Source organism: Otolemur garnettii, unplaced genomic scaffold, assembly GCF_000181295.1.
Source record: "Otolemur garnettii isolate 467f Iridium unplaced genomic scaffold, OtoGar3 scaffold00021, whole genome shotgun sequence".
Classification (NCBI taxonomy): domain Eukaryota; kingdom Metazoa; phylum Chordata; class Mammalia; order Primates; family Galagidae; genus Otolemur; species Otolemur garnettii.
In genome coordinates, this window is record NW_003852416.1 from 11,181,241 (window position 1) to 11,193,020 (window position 11,780).

Sequence of the window (11,780 nt, forward strand, 5' to 3'; positions counted from 1 at the left end):
CTGTATACTGGAAGATGTGTAACAAGGCTCAATTCTATTCGGGTTATGCATTCTTGGCGAGGTTCCTCCACAGGTGATGCTGTTAGTGCTTCATGTTGCATCAAATCAAGAGGCATATAAAGTCAGGCTGTTCCACAATTAGTGGTACTAAATTTGACCAATGGGTTTAGCTGGTGACTGCTGGATTTCTCCACAGTAAGGTAGATCTTCCCTTTGTATTTATTAAGGAATCTGTGGTGTGTGATGGATTATATGTATAATATGGGCAGCACTTTGACGCTGTGCAAACATCTTCCCTTTCTCTTTCTCTTCCTTTTACCAGATAGGTTTTAGCTTTTATTTTGACGATCTTTGTCTGAATCACTGGGAATTGCAAATGGTGATTTTCCCAGTTTTATCATTCCATCTACAATTATTTGCTGGCATTCTTCTATACAGAAAAACTCCCACCAGGCACACTGGCTCATGTCTATAATTCTAGCACTCTGGGAGGCCGAGGTAAGCGGATTACTTGAGCTCAGGAGTTCCAGACCGGCCTGAGCAGTAGTGAGACCCTGTCTGTACTAAAGTAGAAAAACTGAGGAAAGAGGACTGCTTGAAACCAAGAACTTGAGGTTACTGTGAGCTGTAATGCCACAGCACTCTAGTCAGAGAACCAGAGGGAGACTATTACTCAAAAAGAAAAAAAAAAAAAACAACTCCCTTTCCCCATTCTTTATTACCATTGACTTACGGATTTTAAAAAATGCTTTGATAATCTATTATAAGGATTATTCTTTTTAGTCCCCTCAAACTAGGTTCTGCAGGCATTTGACTTAACCTATTGATCTGGGGGCAGATCACGTCTTTGCAAAGCACTTTTTTGCTTTCTGGAAAGGTGTTTCAAGTTCAACTTTGTTTCCACAAAAAAAATCTATGACGTTTCAGGATTTTTGCTTGTTTGGTTGGCTTCTTTTTGCCCCTAGAATATATACCACTGAAGAATGTATGGTTAAAGTACTGTTAAGTTCTACTTCTGACTAACTCTAAAGAACTATTATTTCTGATCCTTGCTTCTAAACCTTTAATCTTTTTCAAACTGAAAGAAGTCTCATTTTCTGCTTTTAGTAGCATGTTTTTTCTTTAGTGATATGGTTTGTTCTTTGGTGGTACATGTAAAACACAAAATAGCTGAAAATGCACATCCTAAGACTAGCGAGACAATACAGATTTAAGTAAACGATTCAGGATAGCTGTAAATGATGACCATCTGAGCCCCTCCACTGACCAATAGACATTTAAGGCTGTTTTTCCATCAACTTGAAACAGATGATGCCACCTAAGCATCATCCCAGGGTATATGATTAAGTTTATGAAAAGTTCTACATACTTCATTGCAGACTATCACTACAGTATGTATTCAATGCGCTATATCCAAAAACTCTCAATAAGCACAAAAAAGCAAGTAGCTTGCCCTGAAGCTAATCTCCATGCAAGCATTCAAAACACATATTATGACTAAAGAAACAGTTATTATGACTACACACACACACATCTCTAATTCATCACCATAGGCATTTGTCAAGATGGAAAAAAATGTGAACAAATCTGGGGCTACTTAAAGTCAGGAAAGGATATAGTAAAATCTAATCTAAATAAAGCAGTCTCACATTTAACTAACATACATTATTTTATTGCATACTCTTGTGCCCTGTAGGAAGTTAGCACGTCTTCACAGGTGATAGCTATACTTAGATTTTCTTTATTAAGGAGAGGAAATAGCTGTATAGTCTGGTGACAATTTGGAGTCTTTAAGTTTCATTTATAGGTTTGAATAAATAAATACCAGGTTTAAGGAACTACAGGTTTTAAGATACTGCTCTTTATGAAAACTCAGATAATGAAAGTGGATTTTGACACTTCAAAGGTGCAGGTAAGTCAGAAAGCCTATTGAAGTATTGCTCTTAATTTATAATTGTTCCGGTGTTGTCTTTAATGCCACATAAAATCACTGTGAAAATCAAAGTATATGTAAAGTGCTTAGGATGTTATCTGGCTATCTTTTTGTGAGAATTAAAATATAGCTTTTAAAATATACATCAATGTTGCACAGATAAAAATATCCTGAGAAGAAAACTATCAAGATGGTATAGAAATCAAAACTAGACTTTATTATGAATATTTCCCTATTTTCTGATCCATGCAGTTCAGGAAGAGTTCTCGTTTGAGATTTTTTTTTTTTTTTTTGAGACAGAGCCTCAAGCTGTCCCCCTGGGTAGAGTGCCGTGGCATTATAGCTCACAGCAACCTCCAACTCCTGGGCTCCAGCGAGTCTCCTGCCTCAGCCTCCCAAGTAGCTGGGACCACAGGCGCCCGCCACAACGCCTGGCTATTTTTTGGTTGCAGCTGTCATTGTTGTTTGGCGGGTCCGGGCTGGGGATTCGAACCCGCCACCTTAGGTGTATGTGGCTGGCGCCTTAGCTGGTTGAGCTATAGGTGCCGAGCCTCGTTTGAGGTTTTTACACAACTATTAAGAAGATCCTCCTGGCATCAGTTCTTAAAATACACAATTAGAATAAAAGTAGTAGTGAAAACTATATTTTAAACAAATCTCTACTATAATTTAGGAAAAGTTCATTCTTTCCAGTTTGTCTTCCCTCTGACTTCTAGCTACACACTGCTGCCCTCTGCAGCATTTTCAATTCTTGTAAGTATACTGCCATCCCAGTCATACGAACCTGGCCTAGTTTCCACCTCTACCGGTTATCTGACTCACTATGAAAGTTACGTGGGTATATATAGAAAACAAAAGGGAAGCCTCCTTCAGAAGAAAACAAGAAAGAACTAAAAAGCCAGATGTTGGCACAGTTCAAACGAACCCATCTAAGAAGAGAGGGTACTTAACGGACAGCAACAAACCCTCACACCCCATCCTGGGAAGGTTCCTTCCTGCCCCCTCTTTATGGGGGGCATGTTAGGACTTTATTTTTGGTAACAACACTTCCTGTAAAATTGTTTTTTAAATTGTAATAAAATTACATACGCACGGATATGTGTTTAAGAAAGGGCAGTGAAAAGGGTAATCAATGAAACCATTTGGCTCCCACTTCAAATTAGTGTATTCGTCCTCAACTTTTTTATTATCACAAACATATACTTAATGTATGTTTCTTTCTCAGCATAAATGGAAGTATTTATATTACTGCGCTAATCATTCAAAACTTAGAGATTGTTTCCTATGAAGCAAGATTTATCTATTTAAAACCAAACAAGTTTTGACAGAATAATTTTAAATAAATCAACCTCCTCTCCAATAGGTTCTTTCTGCTATAATTTAATTACATTCCTACTGCTACTAGCGTTTTTATTAATACTGTATACAAAGCAGTTCTCAAACTTGAGCGGACATGGGTATCACCTGGAATGCTTGTCGAAACTGATTGTTAAGCCCACTCCCAGAGTTTCTGTTTCAGAAAGTCTGGGGCTGGGCTTGAGGATTCCATTTCCAATAAATTCCCAGGTGATGCTGAGGTTTCAGAGCCCACACTTTGAGAACAACTACCTAGTACAAGGCTGCATTAAACCCGTTTCCTCCCACCTCCCAGGCACACGTGATTGCTCATCTGGAAACCTCAGGAAGGGCACAAAAGCACCCGCTCCAAAAGAAACAGCTCCCAGGGGCAAGCCGGAACCTAGATAGGATGAACCGCCGCTCCGCGTCCGGTGCAGGCTACTACGACACTTCCTTCCCATTAGACCCGCCTACTCCGCGTCCCTAACGTGAGTTAGGTGGCCGACTTAGAGGGCGCGAGGAACCACGTGAATCGAGTGACATCTCGCGAGTATTTGCATCTCTCGCGAGACTTCACCCACCACTGTCTTTTCCTCCTTCTAGTGCCCGGCTTTCCTCCCCTCCCCCTCATCGCCGGCCGAGTTCTTCCTTTTCAGAGTCGTCTTGTCGCGAAGATTTTCTTACTGCTGCTGTCGCTGCCTCCACCACCGCCCCTGGGCTCATTTGCCCTGACCCCTTCCCGCTGCCCTGCCCCCAACCCCACACAAGGTAACAAACCCTGTAGTGGAGAGCGAGGCCTCACCGGCCCTCAGTCTCTCCCGAGTTGAAGCCGAGGCCTCAGGCCGACTGGCCAGCCTCACCGGAGAAGTCTGGGCGTCGGCGATAGATTTAGGAGCCACTGTCTGTTCTCCCACCCGAAATTGAGCCTTGAGGGGCCTGGGACAGCGTTGGGGTCCCCGTGCTGTGCCGCGAACACGGCCAACCAGGGGAACCCGTCGGGTGGGGTTGAGACGCCCGCGGCGGTTCAGGGAAGAGCCAGCCTGCTTGAGGGTGTGGGGCTCAGGTGGTTTCCCGGGAAACCTGTTTGAATTTCAAGGTCTGACATAAGTAGTGGCAGACTTTGAGGTGTTGGGGGACTGCGAGGACAGCCCAAGTTTTCGTTGAACGGGAATTTTGAGATAGAAAGATCCTCGGAAGTCCGCATTATTTGCTTAGAAATCGTCAGAAAAGTTAATTCGTATCTTTTTTTTTTTTTTTTTTTTTTTTTTTTTGAGACAGAGCCTCAAGCTGTCCCCCTGGGTAGAGTGCCGTGGCATTACAGCTCACAGCAACCTCCAACTCCTGGGCTCAAGCGAGTCTCCTGCCTCCGCCTCCCAAGTAGCTGGGACCACAGGCGCCCGCCACAACGCCCGGCTATTTTTTGGTTGCAGCCGTCATTGTTGTTTGGCGGGTCCGGGCTGGGGATTCGAACCCGCCACCTTAGGTGTACGTGGCTGGCGCCCCAGCCGGTTGAGCTATAGGCGCCGAGCCATTCGTATCTTATTTTCAGGAAAATGAGCTGGATTTGGCAAAAGGCACGTTCCTTCTTTAAATCGGGGCGTATTTGCGCTGTTTCTTTTACTGAAGAAAATGCATCTACAACTATTTAGGCTACTGGTTGAAAGATACTTGTTTTGGATAAGAACTTCAAAATATACTCTAATTGAGTAGTTCTAGTAGAGTTATATATGTATTAATTTAAAATCATTTTTATTTGAATTAAGCAGCAAGTGCTTAAAAATAACTACCCTGCCCTGTCCCCCTAAAACTCAACTCTTCCAACAGACTAGTGCTTTTTAAAAAGAAGATAGAACAATCTTGATTATTCAGCCAAACACCGTGCCTTCCCTGTAATAGGAGTTTAAAGAAGATTATACGTTTCCCTTTCCCTCTTGTCCCTATTTTCTGCTTTTCTTTTTATGTGAAATTTATCTCATGTTCATAATCCTTAGACTCTGTCCTCTTGAAGTTTGTGATTTAGCTCAACTCTGAGCTAAGAGTAAAGGTAATGGAGATCCATTAAGCTGCAGTGTTAGGAATTAGAAGCAAAAACTGGTTAATTCAAGAGGACAGGGAAATTATTTTGTATGTTTGATTTTTGGTTCCACTTTCATGGTCTTGCCATTTTTATTTTCCTTAGATGTCAGAAGATTTAGCAAAGCAGCTGGCAAGCTATAAAGCTCAACTCCAGCAAGTTGAAGCTGCATTATCTGGAAATGGAGAAAATGAAGATTTGCTAAAATTGAAGAAAGATTTACAAGTAAGTATAGGCTGACAATTGTAGTTTCTCTGTGTTTTTCAGATGATTTATTGCTTAGAATCCATAGGTACCCAAAGAGGTACCCCTCACCTGTGTCTGTGTTACACATATATGCACATAAACACTGTGGCTTGTAGAAGGAGGCTTGCTTCCTCAGCTAGTATATATCACAATGAGTAAATTGGTATTCTTAGTTACATAAATCTGGTGTGCTTCTGTGATTTTTTAAAATTTTAAAAATGAGAGTTGATTTTGGAAGTCTCTATCAAATTCTCAAGAGGTTACATACAACTCCACAACAAAAAGTGCTTTTATTTTTTAAGACCTGGCCAGGGAAATTCAGTTCAAAAGACAACTAAGAATAACTAAAGATATAGCTATCTTAAGATTCTTTTTAATGGCTTAAGAGTCTTTGAAGATGTGGCTTTTTTTTCCCACCAAAACTAGTGGCATATACTTTGTATTGAAAACATTTCAACAAATGAGAAGGGCCTAGTTAAAAAAGAAGACATATCATAAATACCAAAATAAGGTACATGTTCTCTGCATAGGTGCTTGGACTTAAGGCTAGGTTTTAAAGTGTAATGTTGACAATTGTTGAATTTGTGAAAAGGAGATCTTAATTTTTCTGTCATGGGAGAGGTTAGGTATGAAATCTTTTTTTTTAAACCTGCACTTGTATTTTGAGACAAACTCATGATAGTAAATATCTGTTCTTTCTTAGGATACCAGGTTGATTACAAAAAATGCCAAATTTGTAAATAAATGACTTTTCATCTTAAGAACTTCTTTAAATTCTGAATCTGATCCTTAAAAAGATTTAAGGGTATTTTGATCTCTTCACTGATTCAGTGTAGAACTAAAACCTGTGGGCAGTGGCTGTGGCTCAAAGGAATAGGGCACTGGCCCCATATGCTGGAGGTGGTGGGTTCAAACTCAACCCCAGCCAAAAACTGCAAAAAAAACCCCACAAAAACCTGTACTCTGTCTAAATAATCCTTTCTCTCCCTTTATCATCCTGTTGTCCATTAAAACTATTAATATTTTAGGGATATTAGAACTGCAAACAAGTAGAACTACCTGAAATGAGATCCAGATTTGGGATTCTGAAATTGCTTATCTGGGTACAATTAAGATGAGTTGAATATTTTCAGATTCTAGATGTGGGATGATAGTATATTTTAAAAAATATATAGAAAGTATCTGGGATAATTTTAATATGAATAGGACCCCCCCTTCAGTATTTAAAAGGTAGGTCTGTGGATTTTAGGTTGCTAGTTAATAAGAAAAAGGTGTTTGGGAGTAATTTCTCACATTCACGGGCTCTTCAGTAAAGATAACCCAATGGTTTGCTACCTGCCCATTCATTTGATTGCTTACCTGTTGTGAATATACATTGAAGATAATGCAGTACAGGCAAAATGACCTTTCGTATACTTTGTAAAGTGTACTGAGTTTCTGTTTGCCCACTGAGAAATGTCCAGTCTTAACAACTTAAAAGCAGTCCTTTTTTTCTTTCAGAAAAAGAAAACACTTGTGTGCCAGTGTTTTGTATATTGCTTCCTAGGAGATATATGTGGAACTGGTAGAGGGGGAGTTGGCAGTGGAGTGTGAAGTATTATCATCAGTTCTTTTTAATATTTCTAGAATAAATTGTCATTAGAGTCTGGGTAGAACTGCTTTACTGTGACATGATTTATACTGTCCTGAGAAACCATTGTGGTAGAAGTTACAGTAAGCACCTAAAAGGCTTGCGTAGGGCTCAGTTAATGATGAACTAGGAATCATTTATGTGTATATTTTCTTTACTATAACCATTCAGAACAGCACTATCTAGTAGAACTTTCTGTGACAGTAGAAATGTTCTACATCTGCTGTTCATTACCATCGCTACAAGCCATGTGTGGCTACTCAACACTGGAAATAGCAGGTCAGGTTACTGAGGAGTTGAGTTTTAAATTTAATTTGATTAAATAACCACATGTGACAACCATATTGGATAGCAACAATTTAGGAGGTTAAATTCTGATACCTTAGTAATAATAGTATTTTTCCTGACCAGTCTCGCTCACAGTTTCTTTCCCTCTAACTCTAGCATGACAAAAGTTTCATTTTGGGCGGTGCCTGTGGCTCAAAGGAGTAGGGCGCCAGCCCCATATGCTGGAGGTGGGGGGTTCAAACCCAGCCCAGCCAAAAACTGCAAAAAAAATTAAGTTTCATTTTGGTTACTAGTGAGGTCCGTTTTGAATTGAAAACTACTCAAAGATGGAAAGCATCTTTTAAGGTTAAGTAAAACTCTGAAAAGTATTTGTCTGCATGTTTCCACCTAGTAACTGTTTCTTCATTGAGGTTACAGTTAACAGCTTCAATTTTGCTATGGGTTTTTTTCTCCCTCTTCTCTCCTTTCTGGGGAGTATCTTGTACCATTGGTATTTAATGCTATCTATTATGTTTGGTAAGAAGTCTGTTCAGACTGAATATGTGGCTTCCTCATTCTCATATATTTGGACAGTCCTACGGTTTCTAATTTCTTGTGGAATTATATCAGTTTTTGAAATTATATCATTATACTGGTTATTAATTGGTCATTTGATTTATGACAAAATGCTCTGCATTTTTCAGTGACTTCATTTTGCCAGTAGGTTTCTGTTTATTTCTTTTATGTATTGTTTTTCATATAGACTAAAGTTACTCAGTAGGCAGAAAATTAATCTACTGGAGTCCTAATTGCCTTTCTTTTTTCACTTAAAAAGTGGTATAGTAAAATCCAGGCTAGCTAGCTAACTAGCTCCCAAGGTAGTTCTGATAATCACAAAAATAGTAAATTTATGAGGCTGTGTTGCTGAATAAACTGGTTCTAAAGGAGGCAGGGGTCAAGTCACTTGTCTCATATATTACAGTGGCTCTCTGCATCCCCGAAACGCCTTCCTTCAGTAAGCAGAGTGCTTGAGTGCACCCCCTTTGACCTGCTGATATGTAGATCACAACACCTGATGCTTCCTGGAATTGCCGATTACTGTAACTGCTGCCCATCTGTCGATGAAGGAGCAGTTTCAGAACTCAGACTTGAGGGAGGAAAAGTAATTAATGGTATGTACCTTCGAGAAACCCCCTCATACATAAAATAGTTTTTCTAATACTTGGGTCCATATGTACATGTGAAGAAAAAAAAATTAGTAGAAGGTTTTTCATAGTTTAGAGGTGTGTGTAAAACTATAGCAAAGTTGAAGGACACCAAGAGTAAATGCTCTAGATTTTTTTAAGGGTCATTTCAACATAGGGCTCTGAAAATTCTTTATAATATGTGCAGCTTTTCAGGACCCTTTTCTTTGAAAATATATATCCTTATGAAAATACAGTGGGAAAATGTTCTGTACTAAAACAGAGTTCTGAATTTGAGACCTATAAATGCCAAATTTATATTTGTGCTTTAATAGTTAAATGATCCTTAGGAAGATGTGGAAGAATTTAATGATAGGGGGTCCTGTGGGCTCTTAAGCCAGGGTTACTGGATTATGTTCCTGACCCTAAATAAAAGCGATTTTATTTCCAGAACTGACCTTTCTTCAAGCGTTTAATATTCCTCATATTAAAGACTCAAAGTTTTTAGAAATAGATAGGAAGATTTAGAATCTTTAGGAGAAGAGGTACTGTTTACTAGCTAATGAATCAGAACTACTGTTAGAAAACTTAAGTGGGAATCAGAAGAATCTTAGTACACAGTTTAGTTTTGCTAATTTTTCTCCCTAGAGACACAGTATACTGTTTGAAATGCAACAGTGGGAGAATGGGTATGCAAGGTCTTCAAATAAATCATGTGATATATAACATGGGTCTTCATTGGAATAAAAAATAGCAGAAATAATTATCAATTTGTACTATTTCTCAAGTTTTTACCAAACATCTTTGAACCAAGCCAATAAATACAAGCCTGAATTAGAAAAAATATCTGCCAAAGAGGCATTGCTTGCCTGTGTGTTACTTTTATTTTTTCCTTTTAAATGAAGCCTAATGTGCTTAACATTAAGGTATGGAATATTTTTTAATCTAACCTGGTAATTTGCTTACCCAAATGGAGTGAGTTTTACGGTAAATGAATAGGATGACTACTGGTTTCTTCTATACATGCCTAAAGTATTTTAGTAGAAATAGGTATAAGTAGGAATATTTGTGTTACTAATAAGGCTATTCTGAGGATGAGGGGGTGGCTAGGCAGTTAATACTACTGCCAGGTAATTTTCAGTTGCATAAAATATACATGACAGTAAGAATAAAAGTGATCTTATGTTTAATTAGCCTTCATATTTGATTTTATTTCTTATCTTTAGAGAGGTCTAATTAGCAAAAACCTAGTCATTTAAATAAGCTCAAGTCTACTCGATTACCATTAGTATTTGTGATTAAGTTGAAAGGCAACTTATATGAACTTAAATCACGGTTCTACCATTTACTAGTATAAAAGTTTCTATCTCAGTTTCTACATGGGAATAATCACTACTCTCTTGATAATATGAACAGCAAATAAATAATGTAGAGTGCTTAAGTGCTATACGGTGTAAGAGTTGTCATTAATAAACAAAGTAGTTTATAAAAGAATTATAAAAATGTTGTGGATTTTGTTTTTCTTTTTTAGGAAGTCATAGAACTAACCAAAGACCTTCTGTCAACTCAACCTTCTGAAACTCTTGCAAGTTCAGACAATTTTGCATCTACTCAGCCCACACATTCATGGAAAGTAGGAGACAAGTGTATGGCAATCTGGAGTGAAGATGGACAGTAAGTGTAGAAAAACTCTAACTATAACATGAAATAATAAAATACAATGGTAAGAAGTTTTTATTCAGTTTGAACCACTCTGTTTTAATCTTTCTATAGAGGCAGTTTGATTCTGAGATACAATTTAGTTATAGATTTAGATTAACTTTGAGGGAAAAAGAATGGCTTGGATCCTAGAGGAAAGAAAAAAGCAGAGGAAAATGATTACTTTAAAAATCTAAATTCTTTTCTAGACTTGAAAGTTGAATGAATGGCTTATTGTCTTAGACTTCTGTGACTTGCACACATTGAAATTATTCTTTTAGGAAATATGTGCATCTATTCAAAGAGATTAATGTACATTGAGGAGGTATATGTAAGAGACTTTCTCAATAATATTTTGATTCGGACTTCCTTTTTTGATAGCAGGTGGCTAACTTCAACTACTCTTTTGTATTATTTTGCCAAAAGGGCTATTTGATTATAGAAGTTTCACTTTAGACATAATGTAATGATTATATCACTGCAGCATAAGTCTTGTAGGCTGAGTACCAAACCTTTACTCACCTGCTTACAGCCATGATATCTTTACAGGTGTTATGAAGCGGAGATTGAGGAGATAGATGAAGAAAATGGCACCGCTGCAATCACCTTTGCTGGTTATGGCAATGCTGAAGTGACTCCACTGTTGAACCTCAAGCCTGTAGAAGAAGGAAGGAAGGCAAAGGAGGACAGTGGCAACAAACCCATGTCAAAGTAAGTAACTTTGATTTTATTAGTATTGTAGGTGTAATTTTCCCCATTTGGATATTTGAGGTAGTCTGCAAAGAGAATCTAAGTAGGTTAATTTGAGGTGTGAAAGTTGTTATACTGGCTACCATTGTTTTAAAGATGAGTGATAATAGGGTCAACTTTATATGTGTATGTCTAGGTAAAGTGAAGGCATTTGGTTCCCATTTGGGAATTCAGTAAATATTAAGAGGTACTGTGTACTAAAAACATTTTCTATATGTATATATGTGTGTGTGTATATATATTTTTTAGACAGTCTTAACTATGTTGCCCTCAGTAGAGTGCCATGGTGTCACAGCTTACAGCAACCTCAAACTCTTGGGCTTTAGTGATTCTCTTGCCTTAGCCTCCCAAGGAGCTAGGGCTACAGGTGCCTGCCACGGCACCCAGCTATTTTTTTGTTGTAGTTGTGGTTGTTGTTTAGCTGGCCCAGGCCAGGTTCCAACCCGCCAGCCCTGGTGTATGTGGCTAATGCCCTATCCACTGAGCTGTGGATAGGAAGGCATTGCCTTCCCAGTGTATTTTTATAAGTCAAGTGCTAGGGTTCACACCGTAGTGAAGAAGACTAAGATAGTATTTTTAGTCTTTGACTTTTGTTTAAAAAGCCATGCTTAGCTTCATAGTGGTGATAATAGTACTGGAAGTCTAGTTTTTCTTTCTTTT

At 38.5% G+C, this 11,780-nt stretch overlaps 1 protein-coding gene across 2 annotated transcripts in view; it reads left to right on the plus strand.

Annotated features, from left to right (window-relative positions):
• The first annotated feature begins 3,829 nt into the window (after positions 1 to 3,829).
• The window catches only part of SMNDC1 (survival motor neuron domain containing 1), a 10,915-nt gene continuing 2,964 nt past the window's right edge, over positions 3,830 to 11,780 (plus strand). The window contains exons 1-5 of one of the 2 annotated variants that reach the window (XM_023511736.1): positions 3,865 to 4,039; positions 5,451 to 5,570; positions 8,471 to 8,660; positions 10,204 to 10,346; positions 10,920 to 11,081. In XM_023511736.1, coding sequence (XP_023367504.1) covers positions 8,658 to 8,660; positions 10,204 to 10,346; positions 10,920 to 11,081 — 308 coding nt within the window. In that variant the 5' untranslated portion in view covers positions 3,865 to 4,039; positions 5,451 to 5,570; positions 8,471 to 8,657. Of the gene's footprint in view, positions 4,040 to 5,450; positions 5,571 to 8,470; positions 8,661 to 10,203; positions 10,347 to 10,919; positions 11,082 to 11,780 lie in introns of both variants that reach the window. The other variant, XM_003787177.2, reaches the window with a different exon arrangement.